General features: G+C 42.7%; 1 protein-coding gene across 1 annotated transcript; it reads left to right on the plus strand.

Moving 5' to 3' along the window:
* Nucleotides 1-898: 898 nt before the first annotated feature.
* Nucleotides 899-15,696, plus strand: LOC135013963 (uncharacterized; the record flags this gene model as incomplete). The annotated part of the gene is made up of 4 exons (XM_063952675.1): nt 899-930; nt 4,046-4,121; nt 14,210-14,302; nt 15,157-15,696. Coding segments are annotated over exons 1-4 (741 nt in total), but the record flags the coding sequence as incomplete, so codon positions are not given.
* Nucleotides 15,697-25,678: the final 9,982 nt, after the last annotated feature.

Raw genomic sequence — 25,678 nt, forward strand, 5'->3', positions numbered from 1 at the left:
TCACCAGAGGAAGCCTTGTTGGATGTGGTCTGTGCTCTTCGGATCTACGTGGACCGCACTAGTTCTGTTAGGAAAACAGATGCCTTATTTATCCTCTATGGATTCCATAAGCGGGGCTGGCCAGCCAATAAACAAACATTGGAATGTTGGCTTCACCCAGGCTTACACACAGGCTGATCTGTCTGTTTCAAGTACAGTATCTACTCATTCTACTTGCTCTTTGGGTCCTTTGTGGGCATCATGCCGCACAGCATCTGCTGAACAATTATGCAAGGCTGCTACATGGTTTTTGGTATCCGGTCTCTAGGTCGACAAGACTTAGGCCGACAGTGTCTAGATCGACCACTATTGATTGGCAGTAACTAGGTCGACAGGGTTTCTAGGTCGACATGTTCTAGGTCAACAGGTCTAAAGGTTGACATGAGTTTTTAAAAATATTAATTCTTTTTTTGAACTTTTTCATACTTTACGATCCATGTGGGCTACGATTGGGTATGGTAACATGCCCGAAGCAGGGCGAGTGAAGCGGTGCACTAATTGGGGTTCCTGGTCACTGTACGGCGATAACGACACCAAAAAAGATTAAAAAACTCATGTCGACCTTTTGACCTGTCGACCTAGACCATGTTGACCTAAAGACCCTGTCAACCTAGAATCTCTGTCGACCTAGTTACTGTCGACCAATAGTGGTCAACCTAGACACTGTCGACATAAGTGTGGTCGACCTTCAATACCACACCCATGGTTTTCTGCCCACACATTTCTTAGGTTTTATGCCTTTGATACGTTTGGCTCTCAGGATGCAACATTTGGCTGTCAAGTCCTCCTTTCAGCTTAGGAGCATTCCCTCCCTATAACAACAGCTTTAGGACATCCCAAGATTAACCCTGTGTAGACCATGGACCCCGAAGAAGAAAAGAAAGAGTTATGGTAAAACTTACCTTTGTTAAGTCTTTTTCTTCACGGTACATGGGCTATACAGGGTGCACCACGCTTCAATGGGTTGACTTACAGTCACCAGTTCCCTTCTCTTCTCTATGAGACTGTGATTTTCTGTGTACGTCATATTTCTCTCCTTTCTTCAACTCACAAAGCTTTATTGTTCGGTTCCAGACCTGGTCTCCACCAGATCATACCGAAGCTTAACCCTGTGGATCCCATGGACCCCATGGACCTCGAAGAAAAAAGTTAACAAAGCTAAGTTTTACCATAATTCTTTCTTTTTAGCAGAAATTAAATTAATCATATGGGGTGTATTCAATAAGAGTCGGAAACTGCCGTCTTGTCGGAATGACAGCAGTTTCTGACTGGAATAGATAGTAAGGGGCACATATTCATTAATTTTTTCCGACAAGTTGGGAAACCCGACTTGTTGGAATGCTGTCGGAAAGCAGGTGGATCAGCGGAATACCAGCCGATCCACCTGCTGCTATCGGAAACGGGGCCAAATCCGGCAGGTTTAGGCCCCCTTTCTGACAAACTCAATGCAACTTGAAAACAAGTTGGATTGAGGTGAGGAGATGGCGAGCGGTGTGGTTGGCTACGGGGATGAGAGGTACCTTGACAGCCGTCCCCCGGCCAGGCACCTCTTTCCCTGTAGTGCCTCCCCCGTCACGCAGACATCACCCCCGCTGCCAGCTTCGGCAGCCAATCGCCACACTGCTCCCCCTGCCGGCCGCCTCACGCTGCTCCCCCCGCCGGCCACCTCACGATGCTCCCACCGCCGGCCGCCGCACGCTGCTCCCCCCACCGCTTCTGTCAGCGTACCCGGCAGCCGCTGACAGCAGTGGCAGGACAGGACACAGGGAACGGCCAAATCCGACAGTCGTTCTTTGAATAGGGGTTGTCGGGTCCATTCCGACAACTGCATGTCGGAATGGACCCGACTCTTATTGAATATACCCCTATATCTTAAAAAAAATGTTATTCATTATTTATCATCTGATTATGCTCTAAAGAGATATAATGATGCATAATATACAATATATAGTTTTAATAAACGTATGTTATAGAATGTAATCAAAATGTTGATAATAATAATTTTGATATTCCAATAATAACAATGTTGACATTCATAATGTTGACAACAAAATTCCAACATTGTTCAAAAGATCGCAGGTAGTGTATCAACATTCTCAGAATATATACAGATGAAATATCAGAATGTCGACTTTTAGGGTTACGCTGTGGTGGGGCAATTGGAGTTCGGCTGCGAGTGGATAGTTTGCAGGGAGTGAGTTTAGGATTATGCTTGGAGATAGTGGATAAATACCAGAACATCGGCTATCTGACCCGGGAGTGCCAGTCACATGACTGTCAGGACCAGATGCCGCCGCTGGAACAGTCTTGAACAAGCTAGTCACTGCTGAGTCACCAGGGATGATATTATTAATAACAGTTTCTTATATAGAGCAGCATATTCTGTTGCACTTTACAGTTGTTACGCTTTACAGTTGGAAACAACAGTGATACAGATAGACATAGAAGTAGTAAGGCCCTGATTACAGCCTTACAATCTATGGGGAAATAGGCTTTGATATACACTAAGGATAGGTGCTACCTATTACATAATGCCAGATTGCAAAGGTTCTTAATGGGCTATATGATAAGCAATGTTGGCCAGGGTTCAGGAGGATGTGAAAGTGAATAAAGAGAAAATATGTGAGGATATGTGTGGACTGTACAGAGGGGATGCAATTAGACAGGAAAGCTTATGAAGCTTCATAATCATCAATGGTTTATAGCCGATGTAGAATACTTTTGCCATCGATGGGAAGAACCAGATGGTTTCCCTCCATTGATGGCATGGCATAACAATTTTTTTTTTAAAGGTGCTGGGAAATCTGCTCAGCCCTGCTACCCACGGGTCAGTCAGTGAAGGAAATGGGGTGACCATCAGTTGTGAAAGCATCAATGGTCATCCATTACATAATTGGCAGATATCGATGGTCACTTACCATTTTGACATCAATGGTTACCACACCGATGGCCATACCTATGTGGGAGGTTCTGGAATTCGATAAGCAGCTTAAAGAGGTGAGTTTTTAGGAAACGCTTGAAGGTTTAAAGACTAGAGGAGAGTCTTATTGTGTGTGGGAGGGCAATCCACAGAGTGGGTGCTGCCTGAAGAATGTCCTCTAATTGTGAATAGGAGCAAGTAATCAGTGTGGACGAGACATAAGAGATGTATATTGGTATAGTTTGGTTAATAGCCTTGTGTATAAGTAAAAGTATTTTATATTGAATACTGTAGAATACTGGTAACCAATGGAGAGACTGACAGAGTTGATCTGTAGATGATGAACGTCTAGCAAGGAAGATTAGACTTGCAGCTGTAGATTGTAGTGGTGAAAGCCTGTTTTGGTAAGATAAGTAAGAAGATTATCGCAGTACCAATGTGGGAGATAATGAGAGCATGGATTAGAATTCTTGCAGTGTCTTGTGTAAGATATGGTTGTTTTTTAGATATGTACAATATTTTAGATGCTGTCTCTGGAGTGTTGGAAACAAAGGCACAACTGAAGTGGGTCCAGTAAGTTGTGAGAGTTAAGAAAGTGTGTGAGGCGAGTGTAGGCAAGAGAGAGAGAGAGAGATTACATATTTTAGATAAGGCAGGGATGAGCACAGGAGACAAAGCTTTACTGATTTGTGAGGGTACAGGATAGAGTAGAGGTAGTAGGAGGACAAGAAGAGTGTTGATACTTTATTTTCATTTGTGGGATCAGATGAAGAGAAGTTGCCAGAGGTGGTCAGGTAGGGAATTTAGCAGGTCACTGGCTGAGGAAGTGCATTCAATTTAATCTCGTATCTTATCAATCTTGTCTTTGAAGTAGGATATTTCGACGTTCTAAAATGTCAACATTTCATCGCTGACTGCATGATGCATGTTAATATGGCCAATGTTAACATTATAACTATATCAACATTATGAATGTAGAAAGTTGACATCTCATACCTAACCCATTGATTAGATGTATTTTTTAGGGTAGCAGGAAACCTTGAAAATATTGTTCTTGTGTTTAAATATCATATTTTTTGTGTACAGCTCTGCAAGCTTCCAGCATGATGAACTCTGCTCTCCTGCACTGCTCCAGAAGACCAGCCAGAATACAAACTGCAAAGTAGGTAGCTTTCAGCCAATGACACTTAAGTTTTATCTGTTTATTTAGCTTTTAGTATTGTAGAGCTACATAACACAGCATGTACTGCCAGAGGGCCAGCTAGAACTTGCAGCACCAAAATAGCTGGAGAGCCTTAGACTACAGTGAAACTTTCACCATATCCATGGTACTGTACCTAAACCTCCTTAATAGTCGATGAGCTGCTCATGCACTATGTGCTGGGTGCCCATTCCCATGTCCCATCACCTGCGTTTTATCATGGACCCCTAACATAGCATCTCCCTAGTGGACCCATCATGTCCCAGTCAGATGCTGCCCCTAATATATATATATATATATATATATTTTTTTTTTTTTTTTTCATGTTAACAGCAGACTTCTGTAATGGGAGTGGGGACATATCATGGAATGACTCCAACTGCAATGGCTCCATGTGACACCTTGCATGGAGAAAGAGCGCTATATAAATAAAATTATTATTATTATTATTATTATTATTATAGTACTGTTTACATATGCTGTGTGTAAATCGGGAAGGGTTGGGGTTAGGCTGTGGGGGAGGAAGGGTTAGGTTTAGGCTACAGGGAGGGGGCTGTTAAAGTTAGTCCCCACCGGAGAGAAGATTAGGGTTCAGATGTAGGGGGATGAGGGTTAGGATTAGGCTGCGGGAAAGGTGGGTTAGGGTGGTTAGGGATAAGGGTTAGCTTTCTAAATTAGCCTGTGTCAGTCTTTTAATCATCGGGATGCTGCTGTCTGTATTTTGACAGGCGGCATTCCAACCGCTGGAATCCTGATACCAACGCAAATAATCATGTGCCGCTAATGTATTATTTTAGAAATTGTCTCTAGTAGTTTGCTACATAGAGGGGCACTACTATTTTATTATTAACTAGTAAAAGGACCTGCCACTGAGCTGACAGTTCTGTCTCTCTTTCTGTATACCACCTTGCCCCCCAACCCTCCCCCCACTCTGTATCTTAGCACATTGGATGGGAAAGGTTTCTTAATCATCGACATAAAATTACAATTACATTTCTAAAATGTATAAAAGTGACTTTTACATGTATATCAGCAATCTTTCTTGGCTCTGAGGAGTAGGTTTCTCTTTTCATCTTTTAGCTTGATCCCTTCTATTAGCTGCAATTGAACCTCTGCAGAGTTAAGGTGTGTACACACGGTGAGATTTATCCTTGCGATTTTGGCTATGTACAGTAGTCAAAATCGCAAGAAAAGTCAGTGCAAATCGCACTGTTAGGCAGCTTGCGATACCTATGCGCACTCCCGCAAGGTCAGTATCGCAAGGAAAAATATACTGTAGTCAAAAGTATAGTCAGAATTGACACTTAGTCAAAATCGCACATAGTCAAAATGGAAGGTACAGATAATCACAATCGATGGTTCTGGGCTCTGGGGAAGTTCTAGGGAAATTACATAGTCAGAATTGCAGATAGTCAAAATCTCAACGTGTATTTCTCAAAGTGTGTACACACCTTTTAGGTGCATATGAATACTGTAAATGTGCTTGCCTGCCTATTGTGAGAAAGTATATCATTTTGTATTTATTACTATAAAGGGGGTATATTTAATTGAAGTTGGATACATTCCGACATTCATTTGTTGGAATGGATCCGACAAGGGATATTCAATGCCATCTCAATTCAACTTTAAAAAAAGTCGAATTGAGATGCGGGAGCTGAGACGGGGGAGAGCCGCGGGCAGACGGGGGAGAAAAGTGCTACAGCAGCATAGCCGGAGGATGTGTCACAGCTGCCGCTCGCGGCAGCGTCCACCCGGATCCAGCAGGTCTCACTCCGGCTACGCTGCTATAGCCACTGCTGTAGAGCTGTTCCCCCCCGTGTGCCCGTGACTCTCCCCCGTCTCCCCGCTGGTCTCCACCCTCTCCTCCTCTAGGCTCCCTCATGTTAATCCAACTGTTTTTAAAGTCGGATTGAGATGGTCAAAAAGGTTTTGGCCCCGTTTTCGACAGAAGCACGCAGATCGGCAGCTATTCCGCAGATCTATCTGCTTTTTTAATTTTGGGTTATATTGAATAGGTAGGAGCCCATTCTGACCTAAAAAAGTCAAAAACTGACGTCTTTTCGACAGACGGCAGCTTTCGACTTCAATTGAATATACCCCAAAGTCTCAGTAGAAGTGTTTACTAATCTCCTACATGAAAAGATGCATTCACTGTAATTTGGTCACAAGATACCGTAACATCCTGAGGCTGTGGCAATGCATGCCACTATTAACCAGTATAAGTGAATCTGGGCCAAACATTTCAACAAGGCAAAAGTTTCAGACACAATTGCACCTGTGCATGGTATAAAGCATGGCACTATATGATTACCCATATAATAATGTTCCGGGGTATATTCATATTGTAGCATTTCAATAATTTGGCATTGCCTGATCCTGCCTGGTTAATTATATGCCAGATGCCTGATCTATGGTTTGAACTTTGATGACTCTTTGAGCTCCTGCCATTATACTTTGGTTGCTTACCTATTTTACCCTCTCCTTTGGAGAGATTTTGAATATGATACGTTAGTGAATGACTTCTGCTCTAACTTTGGGTAATGTCTGTGTTTATAAGTTCATTAGTTTATGTTAGTTCATTATATATTTAAAAAGTTTATATTAATATATTGTTATTTGTATTGTACATCAGATATTTAAAAATGGTAATAAGGTGTATCTTTGCCTGTAAATTTCAGTGAGATTAATGTACTCGTCTGACAGTTTGGCCTGTCACATGACCTACAGATAATCTCATGTGATGTCATAATACCAATGCTCCCACCTCACAGAGTTTAAGTAAGTGTACAAGTAGCATGACCTGCTCAGTATGCTGGAAGCACTTCATGAATTAGCTGCGTCAACCAGAGCTGGAGGTGATCTGCAGAACAGTAAGTAATAAAGGTAGGAAGCTGATAATATTTGTCAGAATGTTAAAAAAACAAACCATAGTTTTTCTGGTGTCATATAGAAATTAATCTGTAGATTCAGATATAAAGGTGATACATAACACTGATAGATACTAAACCAAAATGTGAAAGATGATATACAGTATACCTATGATACATAATAATTTAATATACTGTAGCTAGTAATAGTAAGGAAATTTACAATGTATAATAGTGGTGCTTTTACAGTGTTATATAGGGACATAACCCTACAGCATGTAACTTATAACCATGATAAATAACACATTATGTAAAACTGCAGCGTCACAATTTTATATCGGTAGAAAATACTGGCACAGATGTCATTATACAACTGAGATACATCACAAAGCTATGTTGCAATGTCATATATACAGTAATTTAAGATATAAGAGAACAATTCTGTGTCAGTTAACAATATAAAACTACTAGTAAAGGGACCTCATGGGACCTACACACTTGGCGATGTTTCTTATTTGGACGATGTTCGTTTTCAACGATTAACGAACATCGCTCAAATTAGCTTACCATGCTAAATGACGGAAAACCAACGATGAACGACTGCGGGTACATGCATTGTTCATCGTTGGTGTCTACACACTAAAAATACGAACCATATATTATTCACTTATGAGAGATATATATAATCCAATAAAATACTGCAGCTGTGTACATTATAAACCGTATTAATTTCCTATAATCATTTATAACTTTGTCATATTACACTTTATGAGCATTGTGCATATTAACGTAATACTTGCAGAGGTGTGGCAGGGTTCCTTATGTGGGACTCTATGGAACACCAGGATCGTTAGGATGATTTTGGTGCATGAGAAATGCTGTTCCTGGTATTGTAGCAGGAAGTGTCTGCTTGTCGACATCTTTTAGTAGCACTTACCTGTCCGAAGAAGGATCATTCCATGAAGGTTGCCACCACCGTTTGAACTTTGGCCCCTGAGAAGACACTATTTCTCATTTTTTGAAAGTCTTACTCTATAAAGATTCATACTCAGTTGGTCAGGAAATGTCATTTTAAATTGGCACCATTTTTGAGCCAATCAGGACTTCTTCCAATAAACAATGACAGTTTGTCACAGTGAGCAAATCAAGGATTGCGTGTTATTGAGTCTCTTTTTCACTCTTTCATTTCTTATCTAATACTGGTAGGAAAAGCTCAGTCCAACAGTGGTGGTCAAAAACAGAAAATCTTTAAAAGGAGAGGACATTATAATCAAACCCAAAACTATGCATAAACACAATATTGTCATGCTCGGCGTAAGTTGGGGTTCCGACAACCGAGTTTTGGCTGAAGTGACAGCTACCTGTGAGGAGAGTAAACGAGGTGGTTGAATGTAATTCCTCCTCATGGGGTTGAAGCCAAACTAAGTGTTAACGTTGGCAAGAGGGCGTAAAGAAAAGGAGGACTTCGTAGGAAGATAACTGTAGTTTTAATGAATAATCAGGCTGTACACGAATATTGGAAAAAAGAAGAAACTGGAAGAATTAAGAGCGTATGGTTAAATGACTTGACTCCGGTAAAGAAGAACTGATGACTGTGTTTTATGATTAAAAGATGAGGATGAAGTACTTGAACTTTGAAGAAACGAAGACGTGGTTTGTGATTGAAAGACGAGGCTGAAGAACTTGGACATTTAAGAAATGAAGACTGTGGTTTGTGATTGAAAGACGAGGCTGAAGAATTTGGACTTTGAAGAAATGAATACTGGGGTTTGTGATTGAAAGACGAGGCTGAAGAACTTGGACTTTGAAGAAATGAAGATGTCTGCCAGAACCGCCGTTAGCACCTGGAGCTCCTCTACGACCTGGGACCCCGTGAGCGCTTCCACGAGTGGCAACGGACTTAGACAGCAGGACGGCAGCAGCGTTTAGGTAACCGATGGATGAGAGCAACCAGGACCAGGGCACCAGAAGTAACCTGAGAGCACATAGCTGGAGAACCTTTCACAAGGCGGTAACTAGAAGCACTGGCACTCTCCCTCTGAGCCAGCCCCCTTTTGTAAGGGGAGAACACGCATGATTGGCTGGACATAGATTGGGAACTTCATTGGTAATACTCTGGTCTCCAACATGGCTGACCACAGGACAGGAGACATACTTAGCTGTTAGCACACAGCTTTACCCAGCTTCTGTCTCTGACACACTATACAGTGTCACCACCAGAGGACCTTACCGCAGCGATCCCCACTGCAGCGCCCGGCTTTCCAGACCCGCGGCCCTTGGCAGCCGTACATCTGTCCAGGAGGACCCAGCGCAAGCAGCTCCCTGCAGCCGCACCAACAAGAGAGACGGTCACCAGTGGGAGCACCTGCCGGAGGTAAGGCTCCGGAGCCTGACAAATATCTGACCATTATATGCAATGTAAGGCAACATTTCAACAATGCATAGGCCTGGTACATCATTTTAGAGCTTCAGCAAATAACAGTGTATTAACCTATTACTTAAAAATGCTATAACCTAAGGCATAGCAATGCTTTATACGGTGTCAACAATACTTAAATCAACAACATATAGTATGGGTGTTACATAATTTTAGTTACATAATCCTATGGTATCTTAAAACTTATAACTGTGACACATAAAAGTGTAATATATGTGTATAATTCACAGTCCTATTGCAATCTATAACTTATACATAACAATGCTAAATCAAGAAGTAAAGGTGTTGAAGATAATCATGCATAACAGTGATACATGATAATTGTAGACAGGTACAAAATGCTTTGGTAGTTAATATGATGTAACTGTGTTACCAAATATTGTTATAATGCAATAAAATACTGCAACTGTATACAATGTAAACCGTATTCATTTCCTTTATCACTATGTCATATAACACTTTATGATCATTGCGCATATTAATGTAATACTTGAAGAGGTGTAGCATGGTTCCTTATGTAGGACTCTATGGAACCCCAGGATCGTTAGGATGATTTTGGTGCATGAGAAATTCTATTCCTGGTATTGTAGCAGGAAGTGTCTGCTTGTCGACGTCTGTTAGTAGCACTTACCTGTCCGAAGATGGATCATTCCATGAAGGTTGCCACCACCGCTGAAACTTTGGCCCCTGAGTAGACACTGTTTCTCATTTTTTGAAAGCCTTAATCCCTAAAGATTCATACTCAGTTGGTCAGGAAATGTCATTTTAAATTGGCACCATTTTTGAGCCAATCAGGACTTCTTCCAATAAACAATGACATTTTGTCACAGTGAGCAAATCATGAATTGCGTGTTATTGAGTCTCTTTTTCACTCTTTCATTTCTTATCTAATACTAGTAGGAAAAGCTGAGCCCAACAGTGGCGGTCAAAAACAGAAAATCTTTAAAAGGAGTGGACATTATAATCAAACCCAAAACTATGCATAAACACAATATTGTCATGCTCTGCATTTATTTATTTATTTATTTATTTATTACCAGTTATTTATATAGCGCACACATATTCCGCAGCGCTGTACAGAGAATATTTGTCCATTCACATCAGTCCCTGCCCCAGTGGAGCTTACAATCTATATTCCCTACCACATGTACACAGACACATTCACGCTAGTGTTAATTTTGTTGGGAGCCAATTAACCTACCAGTATATTTTTGGATTGTGGGAGGAAACCGGAGTACCCAGAGGAAACCCACGTAAGTAAGGGGAGAATATACAAACTCCGCACAGTTAGGGCCATGGTGGGAATCGAACCCATGACCTCAGTGCTGAGAGGTAGTAATGCTAACCATTACACCATCCGTACTGCCCATAAGTTGGGGTTCCGACAACAGAGTTTTGGCTGAAGTGACGGCTACCTGTGAGGAGAGTAAACGAGGTGGTTGAATGTAATTCCTCCTCATGGGGTTGAAGCCAAACTAAGTGTTAACGTTGGCCAGAGGGCGTAAAGAAAAGGAGGACTTCAGAGGAAGATAACTGTAGTTTTAATGAATAATCAGGCTGTACACGAATATTTGAAAAAATAAGAAACTGGAAGAAATAAGAGCGTATGGTTAAATGACTTGACTCCGGTAAAGAAGAACTGATGACTGTGTTTTATGATTGAAAGACGAGGCTGAAGAACTTGGACTTTGAAGAAATGAAAACTGTGGTTTGTGATTGAAAGACGAGGCTGAAGAACTTGGACTTTGAAGAAATGAAGATGTCTGCCGGAACCGCCGTTAGCACCTGGAGCTCCTCTATGACCTGGGACCCCGTGAGCGCTTCCACGAGTGACAGCGGACTTAGACAGCAGGACTGCAGCAGCGTTTAGGTAACCGATGGATGAGAGCAACCAGGGAACCAGAAGTAACCTGAGAGCACAAAGCTGGAGAACCGTTCACAAGGCGGTAACTAGAAACACTGGCACTCTCCCTCTGAGCCAGCCCCCTTTTGTAAGGGGAGAACACGCAGGATTGGCTGGACATAGATTGGGAACTTCATTGGTAATACTCTGGTCTCCAACATGGCTGACCACAGTACAGGAGACATACTTAGCTGTTAGCACACAGCTTTACCCAGCTTCTGTCTCTGACACACTATACAGTGCCACCAGCAGAGGACCTTACCGCAGCGATCCCCACTGCAGCGCCCGGCTTTCCAGGCCCCCGGCCCTGGGCAGCCGTACATCCGTCCAGGAGGACCCGGCGCAAGCAGCTCCCTGCAGCCGCACCAACCAGAGGAACGGTCACCCGTGGGAGCACCTGCCGAAGGTAAGGCTCCGGAGCCTGACAAATATCTAACCATTATATGCAATGTAAGGCAACATTTCAACAATGCATAGGCCTGGTACATCATTTTAGAGCTTCAGCAAATAACAGTGTATTAATCTATTACTTAAAAATGCTATGACCTAAGGCATAGCAATGCTTTATACGGTGTCAACAATAATTAAATCAACATATAGTATGGGTGTTACATAATTTTAGTTACATAATCCTATGGTATCTTAAAACTTATAATTGTGACACATAAAAGTGTAATATATGTGTATAATTCACAGTCCTATTGCAATCTTTAACTTATACATAACAATGCTAAATCAAGAAGTAAAAGTGTTGAAGATAATCATGCATAACAGTGATACATGAAAATTGTAGACAGGTACAAAATGCTTTGTTAGTTAATATGATGTAACTGTGTTACCAAATATTGTTAAAATGCAATAAAATACTGCAGCTGTGTACAATATAAACCATATTCATTTCCTTTATTTATCACTATGTCATATAACACTTTTTGAGCATTGCGCATATTAATGTAATACATGCAGAGGTGTAGCATGGTTCCTTATGTAGGACTCTATGGAACCTCAGGATCGTTAGGATGATTTTGGTGCTTGAGAAATTCTATTCCTGGTATTGTAGCAGGAAGTGTCTGCTTGTTGATGTCTGTTATTAGCACTTACCTGTCCGAAGAAGGATCTTTCCATGAAAGTTGCCACCACCGCTGAAACTATGGCCCCTGAGAAGACACTGTTTTTCATTTTTTGAAAGCCTTAATCCCTAAAGATTCATACTCAGTTGGTCAGGAAATGTCATTTTAAATTGGCACCATTTTTGAGCCAATCAGGACTTCTTCCAATAAACAATGAGTTTGTCACAGTGAGCAAATCATGGATTGCGTGTTATTGAGTCTCTTTTTCACTCTTTCATTTCTTATCTAATACTAGTAAGAAAAGCTCAGTCCAACAGTGGCGGTCAAAAACATAAAATCTTTAAAAGGAGTGGACATTATAATCAAACCCAAAACTATGCATAAACACAATATTGTCATGCTCGGCGCAAGTTGGGGTTCCGACATCCGAGTTTTGGCTGAAGTGACAGCTACCTGTGAGGAGAGTAAACGAGGTGGTTGAATGTAATTCCTCCTCATGGGGTGGAAGCCAAACTAAGTGTTAACGTTGGCCAGAGGGCGTAAAGAAAAGGAGGACTTCGTAAGAAGATAACTGTAGTTTTAATGAATAATTAGGCTGTACACGAATATTGGAAAAAAGAAGAAACTGGAAGAATTAAGAGCGTATGGTTAAATGACTTGACTCCGGTAAAGAAGAACTGATGACTGTGGTTTGTGATTGAAAGACGAGGCTGAAGAACTTGGACTTTGAAGAAATGAAGATGTCTGCCGGAACCGCCGTTAGCACCTGGCGCTCCTCTACGACCTGGGACCCCGTGAGCGCTTCCACGAGTGACAGCGGACTTAGACAGCAGGACTGCAGCAGCGTTTAGGTAACCGATGGATGAGAGCAACCAGGGAACCAGAAGTAACCTGAGAGCACAAAGCTGGAGAACCTTTCACACGGCGGTAACTAGAAGCACTGGCACTCTCCCTCTGAGCCAGCCCCCTTTTGTAAGGGGAGAAAATGCAGGATTGGCTGGACATAGATTGGGAACTTCATTGGTAATACTCTGGTCTCCAACATGGCTGACCACAGTACAGGAGACATACTTAGCTGTTAGCACACAGCTTTACCCAGCTTCTGTGTCTGACACACTATACAGTGTCACCAGCAGAGGACCTTACCGCAGCGATCCCCACTGCAGCGCCCGGCTTTCCAGACCACCGGCCCTTGGCAGCCGTACATCCGTCCAGGAGGACCCGGCGCAAGCAGCTCCCTGCAGCCGCACCAACCAGAGGGACGGTCACCCGTGGGAGCACCTGCCGGAGGTAAGGCTCCGGAGCCTGACAAATATCTAACCATTATATGCAATGTAAGGCAACATTTCAACAATGCATAGGCCTGGTACATCATTTTAGAGCTTCAGCAAATAACAGTGTATTAACCTATTACTTAAAAATGCTTTAACCTAAGGCATAGCAATGCTTGATACGGTGTCAACAATAATTAAATCAACATATAGTATGGGTGTTACATAATTTTAGTTACATAATCCTATGGTATCTTAAAACTTATAATTGTGACATATAAAAGTGTAATATATGTGTATAATTCACAGTCCTATTGCAATCTATAACTTATACATAACAATGCTAAATCAAGAAGTAAAAGTGTTGAAGATAATCATGCATTACAGTGATACATGATATAACATGCCCTGGACACTGCCAAACAAACATATTTCCAAACTCTTATCTCTGCTCAAGCCTCTAACCCCATACGACTCTTTAATACATTTAAATCACTTCAGAATCCTCCCGCACCCACGCCACCAGCCACTATCAAGGCACAGGATCTTGCTTCCTACTTCAAGGAGAAGATTGATAAGATCCGAGATGAAATGGTAAGCTCTTCGGCAGTCAGTGACCTGCTCCATTCTTTACCTGAACCCTCTGGCACTCTTTCTTCATTTGATCCCACAAATGAAGATGAAGTATCATCACTCTTCTCATTCTGCTTCTCTACTACCTCTCCTCTTGATCCTTTACCCTCACAAATAAGTAAAGCTCTGTCTCTGGTGCTCATCCCAACCTTAACTAACATCTGTAATCTCTCTCTCTCTCTCTACTGGTATTTTTCCTTCACTCTTCAAGCATGCAGTGATTACTCCCATTTTAAAAAAAACAAAATTCTGACCCTAATGCTCTCTCAAACTACCGCCCTATCTCTCAGCTCCCTTGTCTCTCTAAGCTACTTGAGAGACTTGCCTACACTCGACTCACACACTTTCTTAACTCATACACTTTATTGGACCCACTTCAGTCAGGCTTCCGTTCCCAACATTCCACAGAGACGGCACTGACTAAAGTGGTTAATGATTTGGTCACTACAAAGTCTAAAGGCCATTACTCACTACTTATTCTTCTAGATCTATCTGCTGCATTTGACACTGTAGACCACTCTCTTCTCATACAGACACTACAATCCCTAGGTCTTAAAGACACAGCCCTTTCTTGGTTCCTATCGTACCTATCTAATCGCTCCTTCAGTGTTCGCCTCTCTGAATCTACCTTCTCTTCGCTACCTCTTTCAGTTGGAGTACCGCAAGGCTCAGTCTTGGGTCCTCTGCTTTTCTCTATCTATACCTCATCTCTTGGTAAACTAATCAGCTCTTTTGGTTTTCAGTATCATCTGTACGCAGATAATACTCAAATCTACCTATCCTCCCCTGACTTGTCCCTATCTGTACTGGACCGTGTCACTGAATGCCTTTCTGCCATCTCATCCTGGATGACATCTCGCCACCTCAAACTTAATATTTCAAAGACAGAGTTAATTATATTTCCACCGGCCAATAGTAGGTACCATCCTGATATCTCTATCACTGTTAAAAACTCGACTATCTACCCTACCCCACAAGCTCGCTGCCTAGGTGTCATCCTTGACTCTGATCTGTCCTTTGTTCCCCACATTCAATCTGTCTCAAGATCATGTTACATGCATCTAAAAAACATATCCAAAATACGACCATACCTTACACAAGACACTGCTAAAACTCTAATCCACGCTCTCATTATCTCCTGCATTGATTATTGCAATAGTCTCCTAACTGGTCTTCCCAAAACGAGACTCTCACCACTACAATCCATTCTGAATGCAGCGGCGAGGCTTATCTTCCTCGCTAGACGTTCATCGTCTGCAGATCCACTCTGTCAGTCCCTCCATTGGTTACCTGTACTCTACCGCATTCAATATAAAATACTTTTACTCACACACAAGGCCATTAACCAAACTACACCAACGTACATCACTTCGCTTATCACAAAATATCTCCCAACCCGACCTCTTCGCTCTTCACAAGACCTGCGTCTCTCATCCACACTCATTACTCGCTCCCACTCACGACTGCAGGACTTTCATCGGGCTGCACCCACTCTGTGGAATGCCCTACCACGCACAATAAGACTCTCCTCTAGTCTCCAAACCTTCAAGCGTTCCCTCAAAACTCACCTCTTTAGGCAAGCGTATCAAATTCCTGAACCACCCACATAACTTTCATAAACCTTCCTATCAAATTACATCCACTCTGTACAGTCCACACATATCCTCACATGTCTTCTCATTCTATGCAATAGATAGCACCTTTCCTTGTGTACATATGCCTATTTCCCTATAGATTGTAAGCTTGCGAGCAGGGCCTTCCTACCTCTATGACTGTTATCACCCAGTTTGTTATTGTTATTTCAAATTGTAAAGCGCAACGGAATTTGCTGCGCTATATAAGAAACTGTTAATAAATAAATAAATAAATAATTGTAGACAGGTACAAAATGCTTTGGTAGTTAATATGATGTAACTGTGTTACCAAATATTGTTATAATGCAATAAAATACTGCAGCTGTGTACAATATAAACCGTATTAATTTCCTTTATTTATCACTATGTCATATAACACTTTTTGAGCATTGCGCATATTAATGTAATACATGCAGAGGTGTAGCATGGTTCCTTATGTAGGACTCTATGGAACCTCAGGATCGTTAGGATGATTTTGGTGCATGAGAAATTCTATTTCTGGTATTGTAGCAGGAAGTGTCTGCTTGTCGACGTCTGTTAGTAGCACTTACCTGTCCGAAGAAGGATCTTTCCATGAAGGTTGCCACCACCGCTGAAACTATGGCCCCTGAGAAGACACTTTCTCATTTTTTTGAAAGCCTTAATCCCTAAAGATTCATACTCAGTTGGTCAGGAAATGTCATTTTAAATTGGCACCATTTTTGAGCCAATCAGGACTTCTTCCAATAAACAATGAGTTTGTCACAGTGAGCAAATCATGGATTGCGTGTTATTGAGTTTCTTTTTAACTCTTTCATTTCTTATCTAATACTAATAGGAAAAGCTAAGTCCAACAGTGGCTGTCAAAAACATAAAATCTTTAAAAGGAGTGGACATTTTAATCGAACTCAAAACTATGCATAAACACAATATCTAGCAATTATTTGTAATGTAAGGCCACATTTCAGCAATGCATAGGCCTTGAACATCATTTTAGAGCTTCAGCAAGTAACAGTGTATTAACCTAATACTTAAAAATGCTATAACCTAAGGCAAAGCAATGCTTTATACGGTGTCAACAATAATTAAATCAACATATAGTATGGGTGTTACATAATTTTAGTTACATAATCCTATGGTATCTTAAAACTTATAATTGTGACACATAAAAGTGTAATATATGTGTATAATTCACAGTCCTATTGCAATCTTTAACTTATACATAACAATGCTAAATCAAGAAGCAGGGGTGTATCTAGCTATTGGCCAGGATGGCACTCGCCATGGGCGCCAGGCAAGAGGGGGTGCCGCCTGGCTGTGCCACCCGCGGCCAAAGGATAGAAAAGCAGTACTGTCAGACTGTACCTGGTGAGAGTCTGTTACTGCTGGAGCGGCGCTGGTGTCCGGCAGCACCGCACTTGTAATCAGACTCAAAATAAACTACAGCTCCCAGCAGCCCTTGTTGCTGGGAGCTCCCGGCAGCAAGGGCTGCTGGGAACTGTAGTTTATTGTGAGTCTGATCACTAGTGCAGTACGGTGCTGACGGACACCGGTGCCGCGCCGGCAGTAACAGACTGTCACCAGGTACACAGCAATTGTTATATAGCACAGTGCTATAGATCTATTTGTTGTTGAAGATAATAATAAAGTGTCAGTGTTTGGGAGAAGGGACTGAAGTACCTGGAAAACTACACGATTTTCATGCATGTTAGATGTAAGTAAGTAGCAAGTAAGCGAAAACTTTAACTTGTTGAGTGTAATAAAGAAAATACATATCTTATACATTTCATTGAACCTGGCCTTGAAATAGGTATCAGTTAATTGTATAATTGATCATTTTATCTTGGAAGCGATGGCACCCTGGAAGCACTTCTACCATCCAACTAATGGTGTTTGGTTAATGGCTGGGTCCATTTGAGGCTCATCTCACAGCAGCTCATTAGCATTTCATTCAGGATGCAGTCAAGATGCTGGCGTTTGGCATCCCGTCGGTCGGAAAGCTGACGCCAGCATCCCAAAACTGCTCGGAATGCTGATGCTGGCATCCCAACATAGATAGCGATGCAGAATGCCAAAATCCGGATCGAGTTGGGGCCAAAGACTCCACTGGCAAGCCACGTGGGAGGGTTAGGGTCAGGCAGCAGGGAGGGAGATTAGGAAGGGTGGGTTAGTGTTAGGCACCACTGAAGATTCTTTGGGGGGGGCGGGTTAGGCTCAGGCTGCGGGAAAGGTGGGTTAGGGGGGAGGGATGGTGTAACGTGAAGATGAGACACTACTGTGCGGTGTAATGTGAATGAGGGACACTACTGTGTGGCATAATTTGAATTGGAAGTACTATTGTGTCCACGCCCTTCACCCACAAGACCATGCCCCATTTCCAATACTCGCATCTTATTCCAAATGTGTGTGTGTGGGGGGGGGGGGGGGCGCCAGCCCCTTACTTTGCCAGGGGCGCTCGGACCCCTAGATACACCCCTGTCAAGAAGTAAAAGTGTTGAAGATAATCATGCATAACAGTGATACATGAAAATTGTAGACAGGTACAAAATGCTTTGGTAGTTAATATAATGTAACTGTGTTACCAAATATTGTTAAAATGCAATAAAATACTGCAGCTGTGTACAATATAAACCGTATTCATTTCCTTTATTTATCACTATGTCATATAACACTTTTTGAGCATTGCGCATATTAATGTAATACATGCAGAGGTGTAGCATGGTTCCTTATGTAGGACTCTATGGAACCTCAGGATCGTTAGGATGATTTTGGTGCATGAGAAATTCTATTCCTGGTATTGTAGCAGGAAGTGTCTGCTTGTCGACGTCTGTTAGTAGCACTTACCTGTCCGAAGAAGGATCTTTCCATGAAGGTTGCCACCACCGCTGAAACTATGGCCCCTGAGAAGACACTGTTTCTAATTTTTTGAAAGCCTTAATCCCTAAAGATTCATACTCAGTTGGTCAGGAAATGTAATTTTAAATTGGCACCATTTTTGAGCCAATCAGGACTTCTTCCAATAAACAATGAGTTTGTCACAGTGAGCAAATCATGGATTGCGTGTTATTAAGTCTCTTTTTCACTCTTTCATTTCTTATCTAATACTAGTAGGAAAAGCTGAGCCCAACAGTGGCGGTCAAAAACAGAAAATCTTTAAAAGGAGTGGACATTATAATCAAACCCAAAACTATGCATAAACACAATATTGTCATGCTCGGCGTAAGTTTGGTTTCCGACATCCGAGTTTTGGCTGAAGTGACAGCTACCTGTGAGGAGAGTAAACGAGGTGGTTGAATGTAATTCCTCCTCATGGGGTGGAAGCCAAACTAAGTGTTAACGTTGGCCAGAGGGCGTAAAGAAAAGGAGGACTTCGTAAGAAGATAACTGTAGTTTTAATGAATAATTAGGATGTACACGAATATTGGAAAAAAGAAGAAACTGGAAGAATTAAGAGCGTATGGTTAAATGACTTGACTCCGGTAAAGAAGAACTGATGACTGTGTTTTATGATTAAAAGATGAGGATGAAGTACTTGGACTTTGAAGAAACAAAGACGTGGTTTGTGATTGAAAGACGAGGCTGAAGAACTTGGACTTTGAAGAAATGAAGACTGTGGTTTGTGATTGAAAGATGAGGCTGAAGAACTTGGACTTTGAAGAAATGAAGACTGTGGTTTGTGATTGAAAGATGAGGCTGAAGAATTTTGACTTTGAAGAAATGAAAACTGTGGTTTGTGATTGAAAGACGAGGCTGAAGAACTTGGACTTTGAAGAAATGAAGATGTCTGCCGTACCCGCCGTTAGCACCTGGAGCTCCTCTATGACCTGGGACCCCGTGAGCGCTTCCACGAGTGACAGCGGACTTAGACAGCAGGACTGCAGCAGCGTTTAGGTAACCGATGGATGAGAGCAACCAGGACCAGGGAACCAGAAGTAACCTGAGAGCACAAAGCTGGAGAACCTTTCACAAGGCGGTAACTAGAAGCACTGGCACTCTCCCTCTGAGCCAGCCCCCTTTTGTAAGGGCAGAACACGCAGGATTGGCTGGACATAGATTGGGAACTTCATTGGTACAACTCTGGTCTCCAACATGGCTGACCACAGGACAGGAGACATACTTAGCTGTTAGCACACAGCTTTACCCAGCTTCTGTCTCTGACACACTATACAGTGTCACCACCAGAGGACCTTACCGCAGCGATCCCCACTGCAGCGCCCGGCTTTCCAGACCCCTGGCCCTTGGCAGCCGTACATCCGTCCAGGAGGACCCGGCGCAAGCAGCTCCCTGCAGCCGCACCAACCAGAGGGACGGTCACCCGTGGGAGCACCTGCCGGAGGTAAGGCTCCGGAGCCTGACAAATATCTAACCATTATATGCAATGTAAGGCAACATTTCAACAATGCATAGGCCTGGTACATCATTTTAGAGCTTCAGCAAATAACAGTGTATTACTTAAAAATGCTATAACCTAAGGCATAGCAATGCTTTATACGGTGTCAACAATACTTAAATCAACAACATATAGTATGGGTGTTACATAATTTTAGTTACATAATCCTATAGTATCTTAAAACTTATAATTGTGACACATAAAAGTTTAATATATGTGTATAATTCACAGTCCTATTGCAATCTATAACTTATACATAACAATGCTAAATCAAGAAGTAAAAGTGTTGAAGATAATCATGCAAAACAGTGATACATGATAATTGTAGACAGGTACAAAATGCTTTGGTAGTTAATATGATGTAACTGTGTTACCAAATATTGTTATAATGCAATAAAATACTGCAGCTGTGTACAGTATAAACCGTATTCATTTCCTTTATTTATCACTTTGTCATATAACACTCTATGAGCATTGCGCATATTACTGTAATACTTGCAGAGGTGTGGCAGGGTTCCTTATGTAGGACTCTATGGAACCCCAGGATCGTTAGGATGATTTTGGTGCATGAGAAATTCTATTCCTGGTATTGTAGCAGGAAGTGTCTGCTTGTCGACGTCTGTTAGTAGCACTTACCTGTCCGAAGAAGGATCTTTCCATGAAGGTTGCCACCACCGCTGAAACTTTGGCCCCTGAGAAGACACTGTTTCTCATTTTTTGAAAGCCTTAATCCAGGCTTTTTCAACCAGTGTGCCGTGGCACACTAGTGTGCCGCGACCAGTGGCAAGGTGTGCCGCGGAGTCAGAGTCACTGCCTGCACCTTCAGAGTGAGCTGTGGCCCAGAGTTTTCTTAGAGGATCAGTCGTGCCCCGGGTGTGACCGATGCCTTGAAGACACGGCGGTGTAGCATCATAGGTCACGGCCGCATCGTCTCACCACCCAGCCAGCCCACCCGCCTGCATACACATCTTCCAGTTCCTGTCCGCGTCCACAACTTTCCCTGCCCACCCACACCCACACCTGCCCGACTGCCCGCTGCTCAGTATTCGCAGCACTCCACTATGAACACCCCACGCCACTGAGAGACAGGGAGGAGGACGGCTGACAGGAAGGTCAGATTTATGGGGGGAACAATGTGACTAATTCATGTAGAGAGCAATAAGATTTATGTAGGGAGCAACATGATTTATGTTGGGGGCAATGTGATTGTTTTTTCTGTGTAGGCCAATGTACTGTATGTGTGGATTATTTTTTACTCTGAGGGACAGTGTGTGTGTTTTGTTTCCATGGGAAACTGATGGTGTGCCTTGCCAATTTTCAAATATTGTTTGGTGTGCCGCGACTTAAAAAAGGTTGAAAATCACTGCCTTTAATCCCTAAAGATTCATACTCAGTTGGACAGGAAATGTCATTTTAAATTGGCACCATTTTTGAGCCAATCAGGACTTCTTCCAATAAACAATGAGTTTGTCACAGTGAGCAAATCATGGATTGCGTGTTATTGAGTCTCTTTTTCACTCTTTCATTTCTTATCTAATACTAGTAGTAAAAGCTCAGTCCAACAGTGGCGGTCAAAAACATAAAATCTTTAAAAGGAGTGGACATTTTAATCGAACTCAAAACTATGCATAAACACAATATATAACAATTATATGTAATGTAAGGCCACATTTCAACAATGCATAGGCCTTGATCATCATTTTAGAGCTTCAACAAGTAACAGTGTTTTAACCTAATACTTAAAAATGCTATAACCTAAGGCATAGCAATGCTTTATACGGTGTCAACAATAATTAAATCAACAACATGTAGTATGGGTGTTACATAATTTTAGTTACATAATTCTATGGTATCTTAAAACTTATAATTTTGACACATAAAAGTGTAATATATGTGTATAATTCACAGTCCTATTGCAATCTATAACTTATACATAACAATGCTAAATCAGGAAGTAAAAGTGTTGAAGATAATCATGCAAAACAGTGATACATGAAAATTGTAGACGGGTACAAAATGCTTTGGTAGTTAATATGATGTAACTGTGTTACCAAATATTGTTATAATGCAATAAAATACTGCAGCTGTGTACAATATAAACCGTATTCATTTCCTTTATTTATCACTATGTCATATAACACTTTATGAGCATTGCGCATATAAATGTAATACTTGAAGAGGTGTGGCAGGGTTCCTTATGTAGGACTCTATGGAACCCCAGGATCGTTAGGATGATTTTGGTGCTTGAGAAATTCTATTCCTGGTATTGTAGCAGAAAGTGTCTGCTTGTCGACGTCTGTTAGTAGCATTTACCTGTCCGAAGAAGGATCTTTCCATGAAGGTTGCCACCACCGCTGAAACTTTGCCAAGTGAGAAGACACTGTTTCTCATTTTTTGAAACCCTTAATCCCTAAAGATTCATACTCAGTTGGTCAGGAAATGTCATTTTAAATTGGCACCATTTTTGAGCCAATCAGGACTTCTTCAATAAACAATGACAGTTTGTCACAGTGAGCAAATCATGGATTGCGTGTTATTGAGTCTCTTTTTCACTCTTTCATTTCTTATCTAATACTAGTAAGAAAAGCTCAGTCCAACAGTGGTGGTCAAAAACATAAAATATTTAAAAGGAGTGGACATTATAATCAAACCCAAAACTATGCATAAACACAATATTGTCATGCTCGGCGTAAGTTGGGGTTCCAACAACCGAGTTTTGGCTGAAGTGACAGCCACCTGCGAGGAGAGTAAACGAGGTGGTTGAATGTAATTCCTCCTCATGGGGTGGAAGCCAAACTAAGTGTTAACATTGGCCAGAGGGCGTAAAGAAAAGGAGGAATTCGTAGGAAGATAACTGTAGTTTTAATGAATAATCAGGCTGTACACGAATATTGGAAAAAAGAAGAAACTGGAAGAATTAAGAGCGTATGGTTAAATGACTTGACTCCGGTAAAGAAGAACTGATGACTGTGTTTTATGATTAAAAGATGAGGATGAAGTACTTGGACTTTGAAGAAACGAAGACGTGGTTTGTGATTGAAAGATGAGGCTGAAGAACTTGTACTTTGAAGAAATGAAGACTGTGGTTTGTGATTGAAAGATGAGGCTAAAGAACTTGGACTTTGAAGAAATGAAGACTGTGATTTGTGATTGAAAGACAAGGTTGAAGAATTTGGACTTTGAAGAAATGAAGACTGTGATTTGTGATTGAAAGACCAGGCTGAAGAACTTGGACTTTAAAGAAATTAAGATGTCTGCCAGAACCGCCTTAGCACCTGGAGCTCCTCTACGACCTGGGACCCCGTGAGCGCTTCCACGAGTGGCAACGGACTTAGACAGCAGGACTGCAGCAGCGTTTAGGTAACCGATGGATGAGAGCAACCAGGACCAGGGAACCAGAAGTAACCTGAGAGCACATAGCTGGAGAACCTTTCACAAGGCTGTAACTAGAAGCACTGGCACTCTCCCTCTGAGCCAGCCCCCTTTTGTAAGGGGAGAAAATGCAGGATTGGCTGGACATTGATTGGGAACTTCATTGGTAATACTCTGGTCTCCAACATGGCTGACCACAGGACAGGAGACATACTTAGCTGTTAGCACACAGCTTTACCCAGCTTCTGTCTCTGACACACTATACAGTGTCACCACCAGAGGACCTTACTGCAGCGATCCCCACTGCAGCGCCCGGCTTTCCAGACCCCCGGCCCTTGGCAGCCGTACATCCGTCCAGGAGGTCCCGGCGCAAGCAGCTCCCTGCAGCCGCAACAGCCAGAGGGACGGTCACCCGTGGGAGCACCTGCCGGAGGTAAGGCTCCGGAGCCTGACAAATATCTAACCATTATATGCAATGTAAGGCAACATTTCAACAATGCATAGGCCTTGAACATCATTTTAGAGCTTCAACAAGTAACAGTGTATTAACCTAATACTTAAAAATGCTATAACCTAAGGCAGTGATTTTCAACCTTTTTAAACTCGTGGCACACTGATCAAGATTTTAAAATTGCCAAGGCACACCATCAGTTTTTTTTTAAAGCAAATATAATATATAATAACAAATCTCAACATATATTGACCCACACTGTAACAAAACTAATGCTTTCACCCTCACAGTAATAAAATACATTGTCGTCCACAGTAATAAAGCACATTGCCCCCCACAGTAATAAAGTACATTGGCCCCTGCAGTAATAAAACATATTGTCCCCCACAGTAATGCCACACACTGCCGCATAGTGATTCAACTCATTGGCCTTATGGCCCACCCACACCAGTAATTCCACAAAATATCCCCCCATATTAATTCCACACATAGCCTGCCTTTCCCCCAATTAATTCCACACATAGCATGCCCCCCCCCAGTAATTCCACACATAGCCTGCCCCCCCAGTAATTCCCCACATAGCCTGTCTCCCCAGTAATGCCACACACAGCCTGCCCCCCCCCCAGTAATTCTACACACAGCCTGCCCCCCCCCCAGTAATTCCCCACATAGCCTGCCCCCCCCAGTAATTCCATACATAGCCTGTCCCCCCAGTAATGCCACATACAGCCTGCCCCCCCCCCAGTAATTCCACACACAGCCTGCCCCCCCCCCAGTAATTCCCCACATAGCCTGCCCCCCCAGTAATTCCATACATAGCCTGTCCCCCCAGTAAGGCCACATACAGCCTGCCCCCCCCAGTAATTCCACACACAGCCTGCCCCCCCAGTAATGCCACACATAGCCGTCCCCCCCAGTAATTCCACACATAGCCTGCTGCCCCAGTAATGCCACACATAGCCTTCCCCCACAGTAATTCCACACATAGCCTGCTGCCCCAGTAATGCCACACACAGCCTGCCCCCCCAGTAATTCCCCACATAGCCTGCCCCCCCCCCCCCCCCCAGTAATTCCATACATAAAAAAAACATGATTATTTGAATTTAACCTGTGGCTGTATAAAAGCTCTCCCTCTCAGCCTGTGGCGCGAGCAGTGAGGACTGAGGAGCGCTGAGAAGGCATGGAGACTCCAGAGTCCTGCAGCACGGAGCAGCAGTGGGCGGGCGGCAAGGCTACGTGGCGTGTGAGACCTATGAGTCGCGCACGTCACCATAGGCCATGGGCCGGCTTTCGGAAGAGGACAGCTCTGCCCGAGACAGCGAGTGACAGCGGCGGTACCCCTGACAGGCGACGGCATCTCTGGTGGGTGGTGGCAGCGGGCATCTCTGGTGGGCAGCGGCACACTTGGCAACCGCTCACGGCACACTAGTGTGCCGCGGCACAGCGGTTGAAAAACGCTGACCTAAGGCATAGCAATGCTTTATATGGTGTCAACAATACTTAAATCAACA

This window comes from Pseudophryne corroboree, chromosome 2 (assembly GCF_028390025.1).
Source record: "Pseudophryne corroboree isolate aPseCor3 chromosome 2, aPseCor3.hap2, whole genome shotgun sequence".
Classification (NCBI taxonomy): domain Eukaryota; kingdom Metazoa; phylum Chordata; class Amphibia; order Anura; family Myobatrachidae; genus Pseudophryne; species Pseudophryne corroboree.